The sequence below is a fragment of the Myodes glareolus genome, chromosome 26 (genome assembly GCF_982192425.1).
Source record: "Myodes glareolus chromosome 26, mMyoGla1.1, whole genome shotgun sequence".
NCBI lineage: Eukaryota > Metazoa > Chordata > Mammalia > Rodentia > Cricetidae > Myodes > Myodes glareolus.
In genome coordinates, this window is record NC_142051.1 from 5,284,471 (window position 1) to 5,308,277 (window position 23,807).

At 45.9% G+C, this 23,807-nt stretch overlaps 1 protein-coding gene across 4 annotated transcripts in view; it reads right to left on the reverse strand.

The window, feature by feature from the left end:
• Positions 1–23,807, reverse strand: part of Tbc1d30 (TBC1 domain family member 30) — an 85,250-nt gene that overhangs the window by 27,459 nt on the left and 33,984 nt on the right. For 2 of the 4 annotated variants that reach the window (XM_085683446.2, XM_085683444.2), the window contains exons 3-8: positions 14,997–15,058; positions 13,990–14,055; positions 11,877–12,002; positions 9,313–9,498; positions 4,233–4,401; positions 2,200–2,368 (exon numbers count right to left, since the gene is read on the reverse strand). In XM_085683446.2, the coding sequence (XP_085539572.2) occupies positions 2,200–2,368; positions 4,233–4,401; positions 9,313–9,498; positions 11,877–12,002; positions 13,990–14,055; positions 14,997–15,058 (778 nt within the window). Of the gene's footprint in view, positions 1–2,199; positions 2,369–4,232; positions 4,402–9,312; positions 9,499–11,876; positions 12,003–13,989; positions 14,056–14,996; positions 15,059–18,642; positions 19,004–23,807 lie in introns of those variants that run through there. The other 2 variants (XM_048418503.3, XM_048418504.3) reach the window with 2 other exon arrangements.

Sequence of the window (23,807 nt, forward strand, 5' to 3'; positions counted from 1 at the left end):
TGGCTGAAAGACATTAAAGGAAATGTACAACATCCTTAGTCATCAGAGAAATGCAAATCAAAACATCTGAGATTCCATCTTAACACCTGTAAGAATGGCCAAGATCAAAAACACTGATAACAACTTATGCTGGAGAGGTTGTGGGGTAAATGGAGCACTTCTGCATTGCTGGTGGGAGTGCAAACTGGTACAGTCCCTTTGGATATCAATATGGTGATTTCTCAGAAAATTAGGAAACAACCTTCCTCAAGACACAGGAATATCACTTTTGGGTATATATCCAAAGGATGCTCAATACCACAAGGACATGTGCTCAACTATGTTCATAGCAGCATTGTTTGTCATAGCCAGAACCTGGAAACAACCTAAATGCCCCTTGACCAAAGAATGGATAAGGAAAATGTGGTACATTTACACAATGGAGTACTACACAGCAGGAAAAAAAAAGATGCCATCTTGAAATTTGCAGGCAAATGAATGGATCTAGAAAACATCATTTTGAGTGAGGTAACCCAGATCCAGAAAGACAAATATCAGATGCACTCACTCATAAGTGACTTTTAGACATAAAGCAAAGAAAACCAGTCGACAATTCACAATTCCAGAGAACCTAGACAACAATGAAGACTCTTAAAAGAGATCTAATCTACAAGGGAAATAGAAAAAGACAAGATCTCCTGAGTAAATTTGGAGCATGGGGAACATGGGAGAGGATATAAGGGGAGGGGAGAGAAAGACTGGGGAGCAGAGAAAAATGTATAGCTCAATAAAATCAATTAAAAAGATGACAGCTATGTGATGTTTACAAATACATATATTAATGATTTTTTTTAACCCTAGAATTGATAGTTCCTGGATTTTTCCTTTTAAAAGTTCTTTTCAGAAACAAGTTATAAATAAAAAGTCTAGCTAAAAGTTTTCGAGACAGAGTGGACAAGATGGCTCAGTGGGTAAAGGAGCTTGCTGCCAAGCCTGGCAACTTGTGCTCCACGCTCAGAATCCAAACAGCGCAAGAAGAGAGCCAACTCCTGCAAACTGTCTTTTAACCAACATATGTCACAGCACCGTGCACCCATGCATGGAAAGACACATAAATAAGTAAGTGTAACTTTTACAACATTTAAAGCAAAACACTGCCAGTGGCTTGTTAGTGTTCTGGCATGTTGTCATGGATGCCTGCTCAAGTCATTCACGGAAAATTTTTCTGCTTCTTGAGTTGGCTATAAATGATCAGAACTGCCATCTTTCTCACTACCAGGAAGGGAAATAAGTGAAATCTGGTTGGTATCATGCTCTGGCAGAACCAGATTTGAACATCTAAGAGATTCCTCATGAATGGAAGGGAAGCACCTTCTATTGGGCTGCTCACTCTGTAAGCACACACACACCTCCTGCTCACTCTGCAAGCACACACACACCTCCTGCCGACTGTGCAAGCACACACACACCTCCTGCTCACTCTGCAAGCACACACACACCTCCTGCCGACTGTGCAAGCACACACACACCTCCTGCCGACTGTGCAAGCACACACACACCTCCTGCTCACTCTGCAAGCACACACACACCTCCTGCTGGCTGTAACAAGCACACACACACCTCCTGCCGACTGTGCAAGCACACACACACCTCCTGCTGGCTGTAACAAGCACAGGTACAGTTTGCGCAGTGACTGTCATTTAATTTCATCCCAGCTCCGAAGGCAGAACAAAGTGGATAATAAAGATTCATAAATAACCCAAGAGCCAGGTGAAATGATGCAGACCTATAATCCCAGCACGTGGGAGGTAGAGACTGGGGATTGGGAGTTGAAGGTCATTCTCCACTTCATAGTGAGTTGAGGCTAGATAAAACTCTGTCTCAAATAAGAAAAAAAAAATTCCAATTGTTATGTGAGCCAGCAAGTCTGCCTATTTCTTTACAGAGACAGCCATTTCTTCTCTAGCTACGCCCCCCATTCCTCCTCTGGAAAGCCTGAGGGTGGTCAAATATTGCAGGCACAATCTCGAAGAAGCCTGCCATCCCAGACGAGAGTCCCTCTCTCCCAGAAACGCCTCTGGCTGGGCTGGTGGAGGTTCCTGGAGGCTAACACAATTCATCACAGCCCACAGCTCTCTCTTTCTCACACATACACATACATGCCAGTGTTTCGCACTCTAGAGACCAAAGGCTGCTAACCAGAGTGCAGCTAACACTTACTCTCCCAGCTTTGCCCAGATAGCCAGCGACACCCTCAGGATGATCTCCGAGCCTTCAAAGAAGACTGAGTCCCAGATCTTCAAAACCGTGTGGTTAGGGAGGCATGTGGCAAAGAGAGTGAGAAACCATTGCATTGTGAAGACGTTGGTGAGCGGGGGCTCGTAGCCACCTGAAACGAAACAAGATAGAAGTTGTCCAGAACGGAGATCTGTAAGACACACAGTGCCGGTTCTTTCTCACGCCACCCAAACAGGGCTGCTTCCGGGCAGCTTTCTTCAATCCCTTACTGGCTCTTTCCTCCTTTCCCCTCCTGTGTTTCTAGAAGAAATCTGTTACAAAAAATTCCAAGACTCAATGTCATAAATTCTTTGCCACGCTTCACAAAGTTTTACCTGAACTAGATCTGGGTCTGCTTTATTGAAGGCTGCTTGAGATTAAGGAGAGTTTCCCTCACCAAAAACACTGCGGAAACAACCGTGATGTCTCACAAGCAAACACAAGGGCTGGGAGTAGAGCAGTCACGGAGTGCTCACCTGGCACCTCAGAGACCCAGGCTCAAACCCAGTACCACCCAAACAAAAGACAAAACAAAATGCCAGCAAACTTTCAAAACCTTACAGAGCCCACTTTAATTCAAATGCAGCTATGATGACTAGAATTCCTTATTATAAATTACTTGTCTCTTAAGTTATATAATTCCCAGGTCACAATTGAAAGCAAGAAAACAAGCTGGAAAACTTCCAAAATGTTTAAATGTTAAACGGCTTAAACATTAAACTACTTTGAACTAAGTGATTCATAGAAGACATTTAAAGACACATCTAAGGATAAGACAGATCTTGGCCCATTTTGAATTTTCTGACTTTACTAAAAGCCCAGCGTTCCTTCCCAGTTTGGGTGACTATAAATGTCTATTAGATTTTTAGATGGATGTTTCCAGTGACTGTCAATAAGTACAACTACCTAAAAATAAGTAAAAATAAAACAAAACAAATACTTTCTTCTTTCCTGTGAACAAATATTTGGGCAGAAACTAGATTCTGAGGTTATTCCTTGTTATCAGGAGCAAAGGATCTTGAATAAAAACATAGATTTCAATTGCTTGTATCTGCCACTACCTTGAACGTACAGTTATAGCAGCACCAAGCCATACAAGAAGGTCCTTAGAGAAACGCAGCTGTCTCAAAACCTCCAGCGTATTTTAATAACAACTACATCTTCACAACCCTTTAATATAGCTGGGTATGCTGGTACAAACTAGTCACTTCAGTACTAAGAGGCTGAGGCAGGAGGATTTCTGTTAAGTCTGAGGCCAGCATGGGATACACAGTGAGACCCTGACTCAAAAACAACAAAATCCTTCCATGTGTCCCCCATTATTGTCATTTCACCTCTTTTTTTAGGGGGGTAGTACAAGGGATCAAACTAGGGCCTCGACACATGCCGGATAAGCACCACCACTGAGCTGCAACCCCAGCCCTGTGCTCCCAGCTTTAAATGATCAGGCCAGGCTGCAAGTGCAGTCTGCCACAGCAACTGGCAATCTGAGAAGTGCCTCACGCAGGCACATTATAGCTAGAAGGGGCCAGGGAGCCCAGAGTCACTCTTCTCTAACCTTATTGCTTCTACCGACGTCACGGTCTGCGATAAACAGCATTGCACCTGTAGCTTGGCTTAACAAAGTCCTACTGACGCCAGTTTAGCATAGCTGACCATAGCTGACCAGGAAGGCCTGTGCGCCAGTCTCCACGCAGAGCTCAACAGACCCTACCAGTTGCTGATCTGGAATCAGCACAGTTGGGCTCTCAACCAACAACCTGTCCATGTCTACTCCAAGTTCCAGCATGAGGCCCTACATATTTCCATTCTGTGTCTGTTCTCTGGAAATAAAAGTATTTGATCACACTACAGTCTTTAAGTAGAAATATCTGGCGACCTGGGCTTCCATACATTCAGAATGTGAACTCGTACATAGAGCAGAACCAGAGAAGCCAAACATTTCCCGAAATGTAATAGCCACGAGCCATCGTTACCTCCGCTCTCTTTGTTTGCCGTTCTCTGAAGAGCATCAAGGTGCTGAGACAGCTCGGGGAGCTTCATTCTCAAGAGGTCTCTGAAGACAGCCATGTCCACAGACAGTGCCCGAAGGTTATTGACAAAGTAGCTCTCGGGAAGTACCTTGTCAATCAGGTAAATCATAATCTAAAAAAAGAATATAACAAGACTACTTCAGACCCACCAGGTTCCCAGCAGGCCCAAAGAAAAAGCACATCCAAATAGACCAAAGCAGCTAGCCAAAGCACACATGCCTCCCAGTGCGTCAGAAACCAATTCAGGACTCACCTACACCAGACACAAGGAGCGGGTGGCATAATTATCTAAGTAACCCAAAGTCAGCTGTGCTGTGAAGTTTCTAGAAGGGCTGCCAAACCTGAGTTCACCCCGTACGTAGCTGTGATTATACAACCCTCAGTCTCATGGAGAAATGAGAAACCACAAGCTCCCAGCTTTCAGCAGGATCCTCGGTCCTGGCTCCTTGATGTCAGAGGGCTTTACAACCTGGATACGAAAATCCCAAGAGTGGCCTGTCGTAAAACACCCACGCTAAGGCAGGCCTCGAGATGCACGTGTGGCTCCCTGGGCTATCAGAGAGACCGACGCCAGCCTTAGAGAACACAGCGAGGTCTTGTTTGCACACTTGGAGCCCGGTAAAATGTCTCCTCTCCTAGCCCTGTCACACGAGATCCTCAAATTACTGTTTCGTTCTGATTGCTGTACTTGTGTTACCTTTTCTAAAAGTCAGAAGTCCCTCAAATGACCCATCAGAGCCCACGCCAGTTCTGTGCAGAGCCTTTCCCAGAGGGTCTCAGCTACAGCTGTGTGATGCCCCACTCCCTGGAAGTCCAGCTCACTCCCCAGAACACCAGAAAAACAAAGACCAAAACCACACAGGGCTCTGTATGCTCACGGGGAAATCGCTGTCTCATAGGATCCCACAAAACCCCATTTTCAAAAAAGAAATTACTTTTTAGCCCTGCCAAGGGCCTATTTTTCCCCCCACTTGTGGTTTGCAGCTTTTGTTTTTCAGGTCTTAGCTCTGTGTATAAGGCAGAGCCCAGGAAATCCCTTTGCAGCCTTCCACACAGGATGGGCAGCCCAATGAGTCATACCTTTGCTACATTAGGATGGGATTTACCACATAAGTGGATCACCTGTGAGGCAGAAGCTCAGCCACAGGGGAAATACAAAAATTCACCCAGTCCCTGCAGAGAGAGGGCAGCCTAGGAGGACCAATGTGGGAAGAGGGAATGGAGTCGGAGGACGGAAGAGCACATGAGGGCTCTGGCGGGCATGGGTCATCGAAAGAAGAGGTGGTAGAACAATGGAGCCAGACTTCAAGGTCATAATCTGCCCCGTCGCTGCATTTCACACCATTTATACAGTACTGAGAAAACAGATTATTCATTGTGCTGGTGACCTAACCCATATACCAGGCAAAATTAAAATCTCAAGAGCTGCCCTGTCATGAAAGGCCCACCCTAAGGCAGGGCGCCCACCCGATGCACTCACTGCCACCCGGATCACCTACGGTCCACATACTTGGCCTCCCATATGCAGGCAACCAACTTCGCTCCAGAGGTGCCACTCAACCCTAACACCTTTGTATAAGAAATTATGACCTCTTTAAAACTGAAAAAAAAAATCTTCAGTTGTGCTGGTAGTTCTTTTCTGTGCACATGCGCGATGGAGGAGGGGGTCCTGTGGAAGGCGCATGCTCACATGAGAACAAGTACAAGCGTGGGACCGAGGATGATGCGAGACGCCGGCTTCAATTACCTCGCGCATTGGAGCAGAGCTACTAGTCTGGCTAGCTAGCTTGTTCACTTAGGGACTGCCTTGTTCTGCCCTCGGCGTGCAGGAGCGACAGGCAGACCACATCCACCCAACTGTCATGCGAGTCCTGGGGATGTGAGCTGCTTTATCCACCGAGTTACTTTGTACTTTGCCCTCTGAGCCATCACTCTAGCCCCAATTATGTTAATAATCCCATAACGTAATAAAGCCCTAGGGTAAAGTCATCTCAAATTTTGATATGAAATCAGAGGAGACAGCCCCCCTCACTCTACCCACGGCTGGATTTCAAATACCAGGTCTTACATCATAAAGTAAGATGAGGAAGGAGAAAGGGGGCACTTTAACACTTCTAAACAAGCACGGTAGGTGCTGAGGCAGAGGCAGTGGCAGGCTTGTTCCTATTGATTCCCCTAGGCAGTTTAGCTCGCAGAGGCTAAAATAGCTGCTGGCAAACAGACATGCAATCATTTCCTGGGCACCAGGAAGGTTCCCTCATGAGCCCAGCCTTCCTCTACCTGTGAGGCGTCTACCAAGGCCCACACATCCTCATGTGGCACCCCATGGCGTCCTCTGGACTCATTTTCTGTCTTATTTTATTTAGTATTGGTTTTGTTTATAGTTTTTCTTTTTAATCAGGATCTGACCTTGAACGTGTTATGTAGCCAAAGCTGCCCTTAAACTCCAGATCCTCTGGCTAGAGAGATGGCTCAGTGGTTAGGAATACTGGCTGTTCTTCCAGAGGACACGGGTTCAATTCCCAGCACCCATGTGGCAACCCACAACTGTCTGTAACTCCAGTTCCAAAGAATCCAACACCCTCACAGAGACATGTATGTAGGCAAAACACCAAAGTACATAAAATAAAGATAAAATCATTTTAAAAATAAAAAAAAAGTTTCTGATTCTCATACCTCCATTTCCCAAGTGCTAGGATTATAAAATGTGCACCACAAATCTTAAATCCCAATTCAGCTTTTCTTTTGTTTTGTTTTGCTTTGTTTTTCAAGACAGGGCTTCTCTGTGTTGCCCAAGATGTCCTAGATCTTACTCTACAGACCAGGTTGGCCACGAACTCACAGAAATCCACCTGCCTCTGCCTCCTGAGTGCTATGATTAAAGGTGTGCATCACCATCCCTAAGCCCCAATTCGGCTGTTTTACGTGTCTTTAATTTCTCAGGCATTATTGAGCCCTTTTGTGATCTGACTGGGATCTATGAACCTTTCCCTAACCCTCTCCACCCCACTACACTTTGAATCACTTATTCTAACTCTTCAGCAGAACGCTTCCTACTTCAGACTCGAAAATTACACCTGAGAAAAACTGCTAAACCTATGGACTTAGCTAAAGCAGCCTTGTCTGGGCTACCCTCAAACTCACAGACATCCTCCTGTCTCTGTCTCCCAAGTGCTGGCATGAAAAGTGTGTGCCCAGCTAAAATTGCTTCTTAATTTAAAGCACCCCAAAGTCACACACTGGACCTGTCACTGCCTTTCCCTCTCCCTGACACCGCCTTTTTGATGATCAGGCAGCTTCGAAGTTATTGCCTTCAATATATAAACAGAAAACACAAGGGGGTGAACGCACTTCAGGTTGGGCTTATAATTAAGTCTACCACGGTCTATAAAACCAGAAGGAAATAACCATGTTTATTTTTCCATGTCACCGAGATAGTCCCCACAGTCAAGTTCAGGTGGAGGCCTGAACACAGAGATTAAATCTCACATGTCACAAGCAGTCACACAGTCAGCATCTGCTTGGAGATTCAGCTATGAACTGCAAACTCACACTGCCTTAAGCACAGGAGCAGGGGTGTCCGGCACGCTTGCAAGCCTTCGTTTTTCATGTACACTCTGGGATGGTTTCAGTTCAAACCCCCAGAGGCTCATAGATTTGAATGTTTTGTTCCCGGTCGGCAGACTGCTTAAGGAAGAATTAGGAGATGTGGCCTTGTTGGAGGAGCTCAGACCAGACCCAGTCTCTCTCTTCTCTCCCCTTTCTCTCCCCTCTGTCCCTTCCTTCCTCCCTCCCTAATTCCCTATCTTCTTCCTGCCTTCAGTAGCTCAGCTACCTTTCCAGCACCACACTGGCCTCCCTGCCACCATGCTCCCTTCCACGATGGCCATGGGCTGACTCTCTGAAACTATAAGCAAGCCAGCCCGAATTGAATGCTTTCTGTTAATAAGAGTTGCCTTGGCCATGGCGTCTCTTCACAGCGGTGGAGCGGTGACTGAGACAGGCTCCATCTGTGGTGGCTTAGCCACTCATATTCAGGCCTCTCGTGGTTTCAGAATTGTTTTCAGCTGAAACAGGTCTTAGCCATCAAAGATTCAAAGACACGATTTACTGTCATGTGCATTCCCCATGGCATGTCTCCTTACCTCCTCTGTGCCTTACCCCAAATACAAGAATAAAACATTCAAGTAAGGCAGCCCAACCAGATTAAATGCAACTATGTGCTAGGCAGGCAATTTCTAATACGATCCCCAGTGGTCCCTATCTTCTGTTTGTGTGTGTGTGTGTGTGTGTGTGTGTGTGTGTGTGTGTGTGTGTGTGCGTGCCACTCCCCTCTCTGTCAATAAGGCCTTGAAGTCATTACGTAGTTCAGTATGGTCTTGAACTGCTGCTCCTGCCTCTGCCTTCCAAGTATCAGAACTGCAGAAATACACTACCTTGCCTGGTCAATGCAGTGCTGGGAACTGAATTTTGTGAAGGTTATTCGAGCACTCTGCCACCTAGAGCAACATCCCTGGCCCGGGAGTCACTTCTATAAGCCCCTCCCCTGGGATATAAACTCATCTGGTGACCATGGGAATGGAAACACAACGGCAATCACATGGGACGTTTGGCTGCAAATCTCTAATCTCTTCTACTTCACCCACTGGGAGGATGTCAGTCGCCAGTGTGGGGTAGGGGACCTGACAGGGCAGGAACAAAAAGGCCTTCAGCCAGCCACCATCAAATGCTTGAGCGCCCTTCAGTTCAAACAGCCTGTGAGGAATTCAACCTTGCCAACAACCGCATGAACACACCCGGAAAATGCTCCTGCCAGTTGAGCCTTCAAATAAGATCATCTGGCATCATGAATGCCGGAGTGATGTGCCCTTGAGCTGGCTAATGTATGTCACCTGATGTGGCTTTAATTGGGGACAGTCTATCACAGTAATTACAAAGGGATTAGAAGGGAAAAGGCATCAAAGCGGAGAGTTACAGTACCAACTGCAGCATCCAGTTGCCTTTGTCTGAACCTGATACTCACTTTCAGGGCATCCCCCTCATTGCCCTCCATCACTTCCAGAATCAGAGCAGCCAGGATGTTGAAGCCTTGGCAGTACCCGACATTCTTGTTCCACCGGGCATACGCCAGCAGCACCCGCTTTAGGACCACCCTGTCCTGCTCGGCCTCCTGGCCACAGTAGGAGCTACAGCCCGTGCGGTGCAGATCCTAAGAAGGGAGGGGAAAATAGATTTAAAAACATCTCCTGCTGTGGTTTGGACCCATGCCGTTGATGGGACTTCTGGGACCCTGACCTCACCTCTCCTCTCTCTCTCTGTCTCTCTGTCTCTCTGTCTCTCTCTGTCTCTCTCTGTCTCTCTCTCTCTCTTTGGTTTTTCGAGACAAGGTCCAAACCCGAGCCTTGGATCCTGTCCTGGAACTCACTCTGTAGACCACACTGGCCTCGAACTCACAGAGATCTGCCTGCCTCTGCCTCCTGAGTGCTGGAATTAAAGGTGTGCACCACCACCTGGCTTGATTTTTGTTTTTAATTTATAAACAATTTATACACATGAGCCAGAACACTCCTGTGAATTGTTTTCCTACTGCTTTCAACCATGCCGCCTGAGAAAGACACGAGGGCTGCTTCAGTCAAGCAACTGTTCTCACAGTGCTTCCAGAATCAACACAAAGAGTTACTCAATCAGCAAAACTCCATTACAGTTTCGTGTAAGTGGAGAGTCTTTCAAGATGTCCATTAGTGTGTTTGTATATACAGTCATTTCAGCACACAATGCAGGATGATAGCATTGATCCTTTGAACAAAATATGGTATGAGGTTTAGAGGTTTAACTGGCTAAAATTAAACAGCAAAGTCATTATAATACACAGACACATCATCCTGTGCAGAGCACGCTACCAAAACACCTGCTGTGCTTCCCTGTGTACTGGTGCTAATATCTTTAATTTAATTACCAAGATGACACCATGGTTTTAGGAGAAAAGATCATTTTACTGATGGAGCATTTGCTTCAATGGAAAAAATAAGAGATCCTTTTTAATAACGTGATTATAAGATGTGTTTTGCCGCCGGGCGGTGGTGGCGCACGCCTTTAATCCCAGCACTCGGGAGGCAGAGGCGGGCGGATCTTTGTGAGTTCGAGGCTAGCCTGGTCTACAAGAGCTAGTTCCAGGACAGGCACCAAAGCTACAGAGAAACCCTGTCTCGAAAAACCAAAAAAAAAAAAAAAAAAAAAAAAAAAAAGATGTGTTTTGCCTAAGCCGGTCATTGCGGTACTCTCCTTTAACACAGCACTCGAGAGGCTGGGGCAGGTGGATTTCTGTAAGGCCAGCCCAGTCTGCATAGTGAGCCCAAGTCAGCCAGGGCTACACAGTGAGACTCCCATCTCAAAAGACAAAACAAGAAAGAAAAAAAAAGCTAAACAAAACCGGGCTGGAGAGATGGCTCAGTGGTCAAGAACACTGGCTGTTCTTCCAGAGGACCTGGGTCCAATCCCAAGCATCCAGATGGCAGTTCATAACTGTCTTAAACTCCAGTTCCAAAGGACCTGTTGGCCTCATCTGACTTCCATAGGTACCCAGAAATGACAGAGAGGCACAGACATGCACGCCGACAAAACACCCATACACATAAAATAATGTTGCTTGAAAGTGCACTGCCTTAATTCATAAGTTAAACAGAAAGGGACTATTTCAAATATAAAATTTTGTCCTAAGCTGAAATTTCAAATAAAGCATTAGAACGTGGATAATGCAAATGGCTTCAACAAGCAATGTGAAAGGCCATGGTTTTTTTAAATGTTCATTTGAAATAAACCAAGTTATATCAGAAAGTAGCTCGTTTTAGTTTGTTCTTCCTTTTTTTAAAAAAAAAATGAATTTAAATGTGCCAACACATTAGCCATCTTGTGGTGGCCAAAATGTAGATGAGACAGCCTTCCTTTTCAAATCCCAGCTTAGCATCCCACTGTGGAACACTCATAAACTCAAAGCCCACGTGCCCAAGCCTTATGTACAAAGATTATTCTGGTACCAAATGAAATCAGCCTTGTTGGCTCTTGTATCAGCCACACAATAAAGGCACCCAACCATAGCTGCCCAAAGCAGACCTGAACTGAATGCTAACCCACCCAGTTTAACACAGATCCATCAGCGAACCTAACTATCGGCACATTAACATTTAGACTAGCAAAGGTTCTAATAAGAGACAAATGTTTCTAATACGAAATATACTCATGCCTAAATTTCTCAGTCCAGAAACTTTAATGTGAAAGTACAGTGGATATCCTGACCTATACTACAGAAAAATAAATAGAGCTTCAGTCTCCTGTTGTGTAACAAAATTAGATCAGTTGAACATGAACGGAAGCTCATGTCCATTTTCCGCTTGCTGGCAACTTTTAAATTTATGAAGGCGAGCATTAAACTCTCCATACAAAAGCTACTGATGGATGGGCTGAGGAAGCAGATGAATGTAGACGTTCAGTCCTGGAGGTGGAGGTCATTGGACCCTCTGTCTAGGAAATGGTTAGCTCTTTGGGTCCTTTCTCAACATGAGAACAGGAAGCCAGGTTCAGGAGCATTACCTTGACGATCTGGATCCCCATAGAGTCATCGTCGGGATTGCTTCTCTCATTGAAAGTGAAGCGCATGGTTTTGTCCCAGTCGATGGCAATACTGTGCAGATAATGATCTGCCAAGGTCAGCCAGACCTGAAGGGTTGCATAAAGAAGATGGGTAAAGCAGGATGCCCCGCTGTTCCGAGAACAGTAGGATTGCATCCAGGAAAGGCGAGGAACTGTTCTGAGACCCGGGCTAGCTCACACATGCAGCTGAGTTTGCTGTGTTAAAGCAGACCCTGCGGCTTCCACTCTCTCTTGTAATAAATATTTGCAGTATTCCTACTACGTGCCAAGGAACAATCTAATCTTTAGGAAAGAAAATAGCCAGAACTTTTTTTCATTTTATTTCACTTCATTGAATAGGCTGTAAAATTCTATGGCCTTGTTTTGTTTTGTTCAATTCCAAATCATTCTCTGCTTGAGCAACAGCTGCTTGGCCACACATGGACTGTTTTTCCCCACAGAGGCCTCTGCCTTAACCTCCTCCCACACACATGCTCTCTATACACCCAACCCTGACAGATGGATTCTCGGGATGAATAATTTTTTCAAGACTCACTAGATATTTTTACTCCTTTACCTGACCAAGATAATCTAATTCTGAAAAACGAATTTCATAACTCCACATTAATTTTCACTTAAGAACCACTCAGTGTTCAAATTCCAACGTTAAGATTACATTTATAAATTAATAACCTTAGAGTACATTTCAAACTTCAGCATTTGAATATAACTTGGCAAGAACAGCATTGATTAATATCTCCAACCAGATGTCTATGCATCAGAATTCCGCTCAAATGCCCACTGGATACCTTTGCATTGGATGTGTATCAGGTATCTGATTGCAACAGATGTCAGACCAATTATCTCACCCTCCACTGCCCCATTACACACGCAGACACACACAGACACACACACCTGTTTCTCCCATCCACACCAATGGCAACTCGATCTTTCCAGCCACTTGGGCCAAAATCTGGAGGTCATTTTTGACTTCCCGCATATGTCTGATAGTCAATGCATTGGGCATTTGAAGCTCAGGCTTCAAAGTACATTCAGAATCTAGCGCTTCTCACCATCTCCAGTGACCACTGGCCCCTTTCTTGCCTGAATGATTTAATCTACATGTTTCCTGGTATGTAGCCTCATGTCTCATATGCTCAAAGCAGTAGACCAAGTAGCCAATCTGACCTGACCAGACTGGAGCTTCCTGGCTCGCTCTCTCTCTCTCTCTCTCTCTCTCTCTCTCTCTCTCTGTCTATGTCTCTCTGTCTTTCTTTCTGTCTCTCTGTCTCTGTCTGTCTCTGTCTGTCTGCCTCTGTCTCTCTGTCTGTCTCTGTCTCTCTGTCTGTCTCTCCCTGTCTTTCCTTTTGCCTGTCTGTCTCTGTCTCTCTGTGTCTCTGTCTCTCTCTCTCTCTCTGTCTCTCCCTGTCTTTCCTTTTGCCTCTCTGTCTGTCTCTGTCTCTCTGTGTCTTTGTCTCTGCCTCTCTCTCTCTCTCTCTCTCTCTCTCTCTCTCTCTCTCTCTCCCTGAATGAAGAGCCCTAGTGCATCTACAGCCTAGGAAGACATTCATGGCCGAGCCACTCAAGCTGCCTCTAGACCCAGCCCCTCCTACCGCTTCCCCAGCCTCTATGAGCCTCCCACCACTCCTCTGAGATCACACCCCAGGAGCTCCCCACCTGAGTGCCTTCCCCCAGGCAGCTGCAGTTGACTGCTCACTTCCTCCTTCAGGTCCCTACTCATGTGTCACCTTCTATATAAAATTCCACCTCCTGATCCCTATTCTCCCACACTCTCTTTATCTTTTTCTCTGTCTCTCTCTCTCTGCTTTGTGTCTATCTACAGCACACATCACAGGGTGACACACTCTATTGGATTCCCTGTAAGTTTTATGAGGACAAAATATTCCATCTGCTGTTGTTCCCATGGCTGCATCCCTAGCACCCCGAACATTACCTGGCATGAACCATGAATACCCAATGCATGATTAACAAAGAATACATTTTCTGACCTCCCAGATATTTTAATGGGCAGAGTGATGGTCGTTTTGTATTTTAGCCCTGTGAACCCACTCACCTTTCTCCTCCATTCCTTTGGGATCCCTGTTGACAGTCTGGCAACTGCCTTGAGAGCATCATACCACTAGGACCAGAGAGGAATATTAGAGAAGTAATAATACGAACCAGGAGCAGCATTTTCCAGCCTCCCCATCTGGACATCTGTGCTGGCTAGTTTTATGTCACCTTCACACAAACTAGAGTCACTGGACAGGAGGGAGCCTCAATTGAGAAAATGCCTTAGTAAGATCTGGCTATAGGATAAGGCAGGTCTGTAGAGTATTTTCTTAATTAGTGATTGATGTGGGAGGGCTCAGTCCATTGAGGGTGGGGCCATCCCTGGGCTGGTGGTCCTGGGTTGAGCAAGTCATGGGAGCAAGTTAGGAAGCAGCACCCCTCTGTGGCCTCCTGCCTCCAGGCTCCTGCCCTGTTTGAGTTCCTGTCCTGATTTTATTTGATGATGAACTGTGATGTGGAAGTGTGAGCCAAACAAATCCTTTCCTCCCCACCTTGCTTCAGTCATGGTGTTTCAACACAGCAATAGCAACCCTGGCTAAGACAACATCCACAGTACGTGAGAAAGTTAACAGTGCCCTAGAACTTTGGCTTCTCTCCGCCAGAAGTTATCTTTCTGGGGGCTATAAGGGTCCCAAGCCTTAAATATCCTAACCAAACACCCCTGTTGCCCATGTGACCCCAACAGCTGGGAAGATTTGAAACAAAACACCATACATACTGTGAGTTAAAGCTCTGTCTGTGAGCCTCTCTGTGGTTCCTGAAGTGAAACTGTAACCATATTCACTCTTGTATCACTTTTTTTAAAAATGCAGAATTGTTCATTGCGACTATAAACCCAGGTTACTTATGCTTTAAAAGTTATTGTGTTACAAACTGGAAAAAAAACTGACATCTCTAGTATATAAAAATGTATGTGAATATTTTCATTTTAAGAATATATGACAATGTACCCAGCTGGTATCCCCAAATTTTAAAAAAAAATGCCTTAAAAGCCAAAAACAAAGTTACCTGCTGAAACCCATTTTGGCCTAAAGATGGCTCAAGTGTGAACTTCAATTTTGTGTCAGCTCCTAGAAGGAAATTAAGTAGTTGTTATTTGTGCAAATTATAACAAAGTTGTATCATAAATAAATTCCAACACTTGACTCTACTGAATTGTATTAAAATTTTTAAGTGTTTTTACTAAATTTTAGTCAATTTAGTTAAAATATATTAATTCTAATAGAAAAATGGCTTAGGACAATAAAATGGAGTTTAAAACATCAGATGGTAGCTTCCACAGAAGCCTGGAATAACTGACAGCACAGGCTAGAGCCACAAACCATCATCAACTCTGGGTCCTAAACTCAAACTCCTTAGCCTGTCTGGACCTCAATTCCCCTAACCACTGAAGTGAGGACAGCAGCTTCTACCTCAGAGGACTGCTGCAGTGACTGGCTGTAAATCTCATCTGGGGAGCTAGCAGTTATAAGACACAAAGGGGTTATTCTCCAGTTGTAGAGTTTGTTTTTCTGCAGCAGACAGACTAAGACCGTTAAGGAAACTTCAAGGGCTGGAGTCGAGGAGACCTGGGGTTTCATTCCGAACACAGGGGTCAGGGCACTTCACTGGAGCATCAGAAGCTATGTAATGCCATCGTGGCACTGTGAACGCAGCAAGAAGGGAGAGCCAGTGCCTGGTGTGGACAGGCGCTGAGCTAGAGTCCTCACAGGACAAAGTCAGGTTCATCGGTGTACCTCTTCCTGTTTGCTTAGATTTAGCAATACCGGGGATTGAACCTATAGCCCAGTACATGCTCTTTCACTGAGCTACACCTTCCCATACCTCTTTCTGCTTACAGAAAGGATTTATTACAACAATTCCATTTGATAACTTCCAAATATTTTAATTCTATCTTAATAAACCTATTTTTTGAGGATAAAAACATATCAAGTTCTAGACTATAAACTAAATATAGGACTAAACTCTAATCCTAAGTAATCTAATGCTTTAACTTTTTTAATTTAATTTAGTTAAAAATCCATGGAACAAAAGTGGGAAAGTAAACAAAAATAAATTTTTGTTACTTATATTTAGCCTTTATTCACACTTCTGTAATAGGAGTATTTGTTGTTATTGAAGAGAAATTCTATAACAATTCTTATTCTTGTTTAAAATCTATGAAAATATAATATAATCAAAACTGAAAATACAATATATCCTTTTTTATACAACCTCAAAATCACTTGATAACATAGTTTGGTTTTCACGCAGACTCATTACTTCACCCCTAATTGCCTAGAACTCGCTGTGTAGATCTGCCGTGTCTTCACTTCCTGTATCTTCTAAGCACTGGGATTATAGGCAGGCACCATCATCATGCCCAACTTAAAGCTGAGTTTGGTGTGTGTGTGTGTGGTGTGTGTGTGGTGTGTGTGTGTGGTGTGTGTGTGTGGTGTGTGTGTGTGGTGTGTGTGTGTAGTGTGTGTGGTATGTGCAGTGTGTGTGTGTGTGGTGTGTGTGGGTGCATGTGTGTATGTGTACAAGTAAGCATGCATATTGGGTGTCTCCCTCCGTCGCTCTGCACCGTATACTTTGGCTCATAGTGTCTCACTGTGGAGCTCACCCATGCTGCTAGACTATCAAACTCCAGAGATGTGTATCCATCCCACCGCCAGCCTCTGAATGCTGGGGCTACAGGTTTGCACTGTGCAGTTTGGCATGGGTTCTTGGGATGTAAATTTGGTTCCTCATGTGCACACAACAAGCACCTTACCGTTCAGCCATCTCCCTAGCCCCTTTAGCTAATTTTAAAACAAACAAAAAAAAAAGATTCATTGTTTACAAGTTCAAAGATCAAGAAATGGCAAACATTCTCAATAAATATTCAGAGCGATCAAACGATGATACTTGCTGCTAAGTAGTCTGTAGGCTGCACATATTAAAACCTCACAACTTCTACCACTTAGACGGAGCACTTAGAGGTTGGCACAGATAGGAACAATCTTCAGGACTTTTAAAAGGCATACATCTGGAATCAAGAAGCAAGAAAGGCATGCCTGGTTCACCCAAGCCCATGACAGTAGCAGAGAGATGGTGGTGATGTTGTTCTTATTGATGATGAAGATATGGGGCCCTGTACACATGGTCTGGACCTAGATTCCCTGTCAAAGATTCAGGGCATCTGATGATACCTTGACATTTCAAAACTTTAAAAATCAAAAGCGTGTTCTAACTGGATAGATGAATTTCTTCTCCAAGAAAAGATTAATTACCCACTGATTCTCATCCCTGAGAATGGTTTTAATCACCTCCTGACTCCATAGTGGTACCAAGAATGCCTCCAGTTCCAACCAATGAAATGGACTTTGTTGAAAGGGTGCTGTCCAGGTCCGGGGTGCTGAATGTGAGCGCTTATAATTATGATTTTTGCTTTATTACAACAAAAACCAGAAAATTCTGACCCATGCTGACTTTGCCACTGCCCTGAAACCACCGGGCTCCCACTGTGATTGACAAAATATGTTGCTTTGACTTTTTGGAGCCGCTTGCTGGGAGTAATCCGATTGCTTTCCTGTGCTGAAAGCCAACTGGGGCTAGTTAGTCAAAACCACAACTATTTTCTCCTGATCAAAAATGAATCAGGTTTTAAGTGAAACCGATCATTCGCCGCCCGCATGCAAAGGCTTAAATCGGGCCATTTTCACGCTCTTTTCTTCTAAGTGAGATGAGAGGTGAGGAGGTTTATATTTCATCTGATAGTCACAGCTGTTCCGGATTCAGAAATACAAAACACTGTTCAACGTGGGAAGGCGATTTAAAGAAAAAAAGAAAGAAAAAGGTAAAAGAAGACGGCGAATAAATACCACACTCTGCAATTAGATACTTCGGTAGTGGAGAAAAACAAAGAAGCCACGCGGTTCGGAAAGGCGGCGACGCATTCCACCCTTTGGGACCCAGTGCCGGGCAGAATCTGCAGCAGTAGGGTGACAGCAGGTCCCAGAAGGGGTGGAGAGTGGGAAAGGAGGGTACTTTGGAGACCACGAACTGCCTGGAGGCCGCTGGGGCCACTCCAGGGAAAGGTGGGCACAGAGCTCAAGCTCAGCGGGCAAACAGAGCGGCCACCCCTTGCCAGAACCCTCAGCAACCAGGCGCAGGTGCCAGGGCCAGGCTCTTAAAACCCTGAGCAACGATGCCAGGTGACCGAGCAGGCGCGGAGATAAGCAGAGCCTGGAGAAACAGGGATATGTAAATACAAGGTGATGGCAGGAAGGGCCTGTTCTCACAAGGCCAGGCGGGCTCCTGGACCTTACCCACGCACAGCTCGTGCCCTCTCCTACCCCAACACAAACACACCACAGGGACTCTGGGGAAAGCATGTACTGGATCGTCCTTTGCAGTAGCTGCCTTTCCCTCCGACCTGCGAGGTCAAGGACCAACCCACACACCTCTCTGGAGGTCTGGCTTCCAGGGAACCCGAAGCACAATAGGTGACGCAGCCTGGGCTGGAAGGGGCAGCCTCCTTCACTTCCCCACCGAGTGCATAGGCCCCGGGGTGGCTTCTTCAGGACAGCGGGGTCGTCTGTGCCCTGGTAGCCTTGAATGCACCCAGGCCGGGGTCTGCTCCCATCCCTCTCACCTGCACCGCGGTGCCCATCCACAACCCGTGCCTTACCCGGCTCCAAGGTGCACAGCAACCGGGGCGCGGTCCGTGAGATGCAGCTGCGCTTCTTGAGCACATTGCTCAGGATGGTGCCCACGCCACCGCCGCCGCCGCCCTGGCGCTTCAGGCATCGCCCGCCGCGACGCAGGGAGCCGGTCAGCTTGTCCTGCCGCATCCGAGAGCACCGTCGGCCTCCCGGGTCCTCGCCGCTGCGCCGGAACGACTCCGCACGCGGGACTCAGAGAGTCCAAGCCGGCAAGGCTCCGTGGCAAGCTGCGAGCGCGCAGCTGGAGCTCCGGAGACGAGAGGATCAGAGAGACGCGGCGGGAGCAGCAGGAGCTCCGGGAGACCGGCTGGCATCTGCACTGCGGAGCCCAAACGGTTGAGACCGGAGCTGGCTGGGAGGGGAGTAGGGCGGGAGTAGGGCGGGAGCGAGCGCGCGGGCGCACAGAGACGGAGGCGGCGCTTCGGCACCCAATCCCGGCTTCAGCCTGAGCAAGCAGGGCGGTCTGAGTCTCTGAGTCCAGAGCCAGCTCCGAGGACAGAAACCAGAAAGAAGGCAGGGATGTCGCACTTCTTCTAAGCCTGGGAGGGCTGGAGCGGCCGCAGGTGCAGACGCCTCCAAGCGCTCACCTAGTCTGAGCAGCCAGGAGGGAGTGGGTGGAGAGGGAGAGGGCAAGGACGCGGACGGACGAGCAGACCCCAGGGCGGAGAAACTGGCAGATGGTGACCTCAACCTTCAGCCTAAATTATGCTCATGTCTTTCCTGGCCACTTAGAAGGAGGGCAAAGAACCATGTTTGATAACAATAATAACAACAATATAGTTCCTCTTGGGAAAACTCTAAGAAAACGTTTCCACCGAAGAAGCAATTTTTGAAAGACGTGTTTCCGGGGGCATGGCGAGGCCAGGTTCTTAATAAGAAATATCTGCCAGGCTTGAAAAACCCAGAAGAAACTTGCAAGAGTATTGAGTCAAAGTTAATGAGGTGGGTTGGAAAGAAAACACAGTAAGACTGGCATCTTGGCCGACACTGTGACGGTGACATTGAAGGTGAGGGCTCACCCAAACGGATGAAGGATGGTGGCCACATCCTGACAAGTTCCATCCAGCCTAAGGCTGATGTGGACAATCCACCAAGCGCTGCAAACCTGAACGTGAGTCTGCTAGGTATTCAATCTCCTCCCACTCCCCCACCCCACCACCCACACCCCAACCCTCCCACCCCACCCCCTGCCCTATACTGCTTTCAGTCATGGTGCCACTAAGTTACCCTGACTGGCCTTGAACTTGTGATCTTCCTGATTCAGCCTCCTGAGTAGCTGGTATAACAGTATTAACCCCCAGACCTGGCTTGCCTGAGAAGTTTTTTTCTCTATCTATAATACATGTAAATATTAAATCATATGACAGTCAGGTATAGGGATGTAAACAGACCCAGCCCCCCAAAATCTGTCTTTATGGAATTTTCAAAGTACCCTTTTTCTTATTGCGTTCTTCGAATCTCAGCTTTCAAATCTTCCAGCGCTCTAGATAACAGCAAACACGGCATCATAACCATTAGTAGTTCAGACACAGACTTCTTCAGCCCTCCCTTGACACACCTGTTCTACCGCCTCTCTCCTTAGACCACAGAATGCCCTTCCAGGCACCTTCAGCAAAGTTCTCCGGGAGTACTGGTCAACCAGCTAATCTTCATAAATATCCTGCCAGCCGAGGACTAACTCTATCTTCTCCCTTCCTTTGCCAGTGAGACAAGCTGTAAATCACTTCACCTTTTCTTCCTGTGGAAATTTCACAGACTTTCAGCAGCTCCTGCAAGTCACTGGTCTGGCTCAACAGCTGCTGTACCAGTGCTGTGTGTTCTTCATGCCCATGTGGTACCAAGTCAACACTCACTTAAGATCCAGTGTCTACCTGAAGACCTGAACTCCAGGCCTAGTACATTCTCCATCGGAATGTCTTCATCAGGAACAAGACAATGGCTCACAATTATTTCCACAATTTCAACATAGCAGGTTCCAGGCCATCAGGGCTACACAGTGAGACCCTATCTAAAAATAAAAGACAGGGAGGAGAAGATTGTTTCTTAGCAACCCTTCAAGACATAACTTGAGAGTTACCAAAATAGAATATATGGCCAGTGCTAAGACACTTAATTGTGACTCTCCCTTGGGAAGCCCATTCCACACTTGCGTTCATCCTATTCTCTTCCCGGGCATCTCCCCTGCTCTCTTAGCTCATATGAAGCCTATCATTTACAAACTTTTGCTCTCCTTTGACAAGCTCACATCTATACTCTTGGGTAAGACATGTATTATTCCTGAACATCTCTCCTCTGCTTAATCTTTCAGTTTGAAATCTATATTAAAATCTCGCTTAATAAACTACAACTCTATTTCAAGAAATCAAAAGCTGTTTCATCCTCTCTCCACTCCCCCGTGCTCCTGGACTTGGACCAACCACCACTGCTAGTAGAGAGGAAAAGGCCATTCTCAAAGTACAATGCGATATTTCCATTTCAAAAGCAGGAGGACGGGAGAGCATAAAGATTTTTGCATTTGGTCATCTTTAGCGGGGGAGAAGTGAATTTTTAAAACCATGGGAGAGGAGGTCAGTGAAAGACCCTGTTCTCAGAAAACAAGGTGATGGGGTCTGAGGAAGAATAACACCAGAAACTGTCGTCCGGCCTCCTCCACATCCACCTGCACACATGTGAATACACACACACAATTTCAAGGGAAGGAATAGTGTGGACATAAGAATGGAACATTGAGATTTCTCTAGATTTGCCCTAAACAGTTTGACTTTGAAATAACGCTTATTTAAATGCTAGTAAATTTGAGTTCTTAAATGAAACTATGGAAATAAATGAACATAAATGAACCTAACTGAATATACCATTTACATCATAAAAACATAAGAAAAAATGATTATACTTAAAACAGGGATGTACACTGTAAGAAAAAATAGAACTGAAAGAAATCTTAATTTTACTCAGTAGTTAACAATATTGGTGTTTTAACTCATGTGCTATAGGAGAAAGCAAATAATGTCAAAGGGGGCCAATATTATATAAAATTATATAACCAAAGAAACTGGTTTTCTGTAAAATACTGTGTAACATCTGCTTTTGAGACAGGCTCTCCTTATGTGACCCAGGCTGGCCTCGAACTTGTCACCCCACTTCAGCCTTCTGAGTGCCGGGGTTGGAGGTGTGCAACACCATACTCAACTTACAATTAATGTATTTACATCAGAACTACTAGTAGGAACCAACTTTGTCCCTCAAATATCAACTTGCCTGCTGATCCAAACTAACGAACATCCCAACTAGCACCCAGGGTATGGTGACTAAACTCATTCTCCACTAAAAGAAGAAAAACTCCCGGGAAAATGACTGACTCCCAGCCCGAGCCAGAAAAAAAGTGCTTGTGAGCCTGTAGCACCTTCATGTACTCAGGATGAATGGGGTCACTTCACAGGGCACAAAAGTCACCTCAACAGGCAAACATGAAACAACCCCAGGGTCAAAAACAATCTCTGCATTTGACTGAAGAAACGCAGAACATCTTTTAAGTGCTTTAATAATGGTGTTCTGAGCAAGCCAGGAAAAGAAGTCAGCCCCCAGAAGGCCGGCAAACTTATGTTGGAGTCCAGGCATCAAGGGCTTTGTGAAGCGCCCCCAGATTTGAGGACACAATCCGAAATGGTTTAACTCTACAAAGGAGGTTTGCAGAACTCTGTTAGCAAGAGGTTAGCTGTGAACGCAAACCAGGCTGGCACGCGATAGAGGAGCCATGTGGTTTCGCTGCCTGTCTGAGGACTCTGAGAAAGTGTCACTTTATAAAATGGAGTCAGTGTGTCCTCCAGATCTGCTCGGATTTCCCGGGCTTCTTCCACATGCTCTATCCCTCACTGCCTGGTACTTTTTCATGGGATGTATGCTCTGCCCTTCATCTTCGCTTAGCCATCCGGCCTCTCGGTGATGCCGACGACCATAGGAAGCTCTGCTGTCCTGTGCTTATCTGGACAGTGCTTTAGAGGGTTAGTGTGCTGCTGAGACTGGAGACAGTGAGCCAGCAGGAGTAGCAAACCCCAGAAGGACAAGTATTCAGTGAGTGTGGTCTTGCTTTCCAGAATTCTCCTCAGCTCAAATCTAGAGGACTTTGTGTCTTCCTCTAACAAAGGATGCTATTCACATTGCTCTTCACTGGGCCAGGCAGCCTCATGGTCCAAAAGGAGGAGCCTCTTGTGTGGGAAGGACACCCAGCACCCGAGGCTGTGTGACACATGCCACTCAGAGCAGCCTGCACCCTTTGGCTCAGATGTCACACTCATCAGGCAAACCTCTGATTATCATTTGGCTCCAGAAAGGGCTGCTTGCCTAGAAGAGAATGTACTGAACACAGCAAATGGCGGCCATCACCGTTCCGCTGATGCTGAGCATCAAGATTCTGGGCTGTCAGAAATGAACCCTGACCCTGGATGGGGCAACGGGCAGGTCAGGGCTGACAAAGATTTCTCTGAAATTCTTCACGGTATTTTTCTTCTTCCCAAATGAGTGTTCCACTTCATTACTTTCAGAGAACAAGAGAAAATGGCAAAAAAAAAAAAGCAAACAAAAAAATGGGCGGAGGGATTCTATGATTTTTTTCCACTCTAAAATTGCATAAAAGTTAGCATCATTTGTGTTTGTGTGTGTGTGCATGTGTGTACGTGCATGCGTGTGTGTGTGTTTCTACTACTATAGCAATAGATAGCAAAGGAATTAAACAATATTATTTTGTTTACATTGGGGAGGGAAGCAAGACTGCCAACTTTTGTAACAAACAGATAATTAAGTTAGTGCTAAAATACTCTAAAAGTAGCCATGGCACAAGCCTGGCATTATATTTATTATGTGACTCATCGTTTCTTATTTCATGTCTGGGATATTGTTTTCCAAAAGCAAACGATGTCATCTGAAGTCAGCTCAGAGAAAACAAGCCAGTGTGGCATTTGCCTGTGGCTAGCGCAGCCGGGCCAACCCTCCTTAGCCTCTGCTCAGCAAATGACCCTTCCTACCAAGCAGTGAGTTCCCATTTGAATCAACCGCACCTTGCCACTATCTGGAATAGCTATGCTTTAAGCTGGGGAAAGCGCAATGTAAATTGTATGTTGGGTGCCTTGGATGT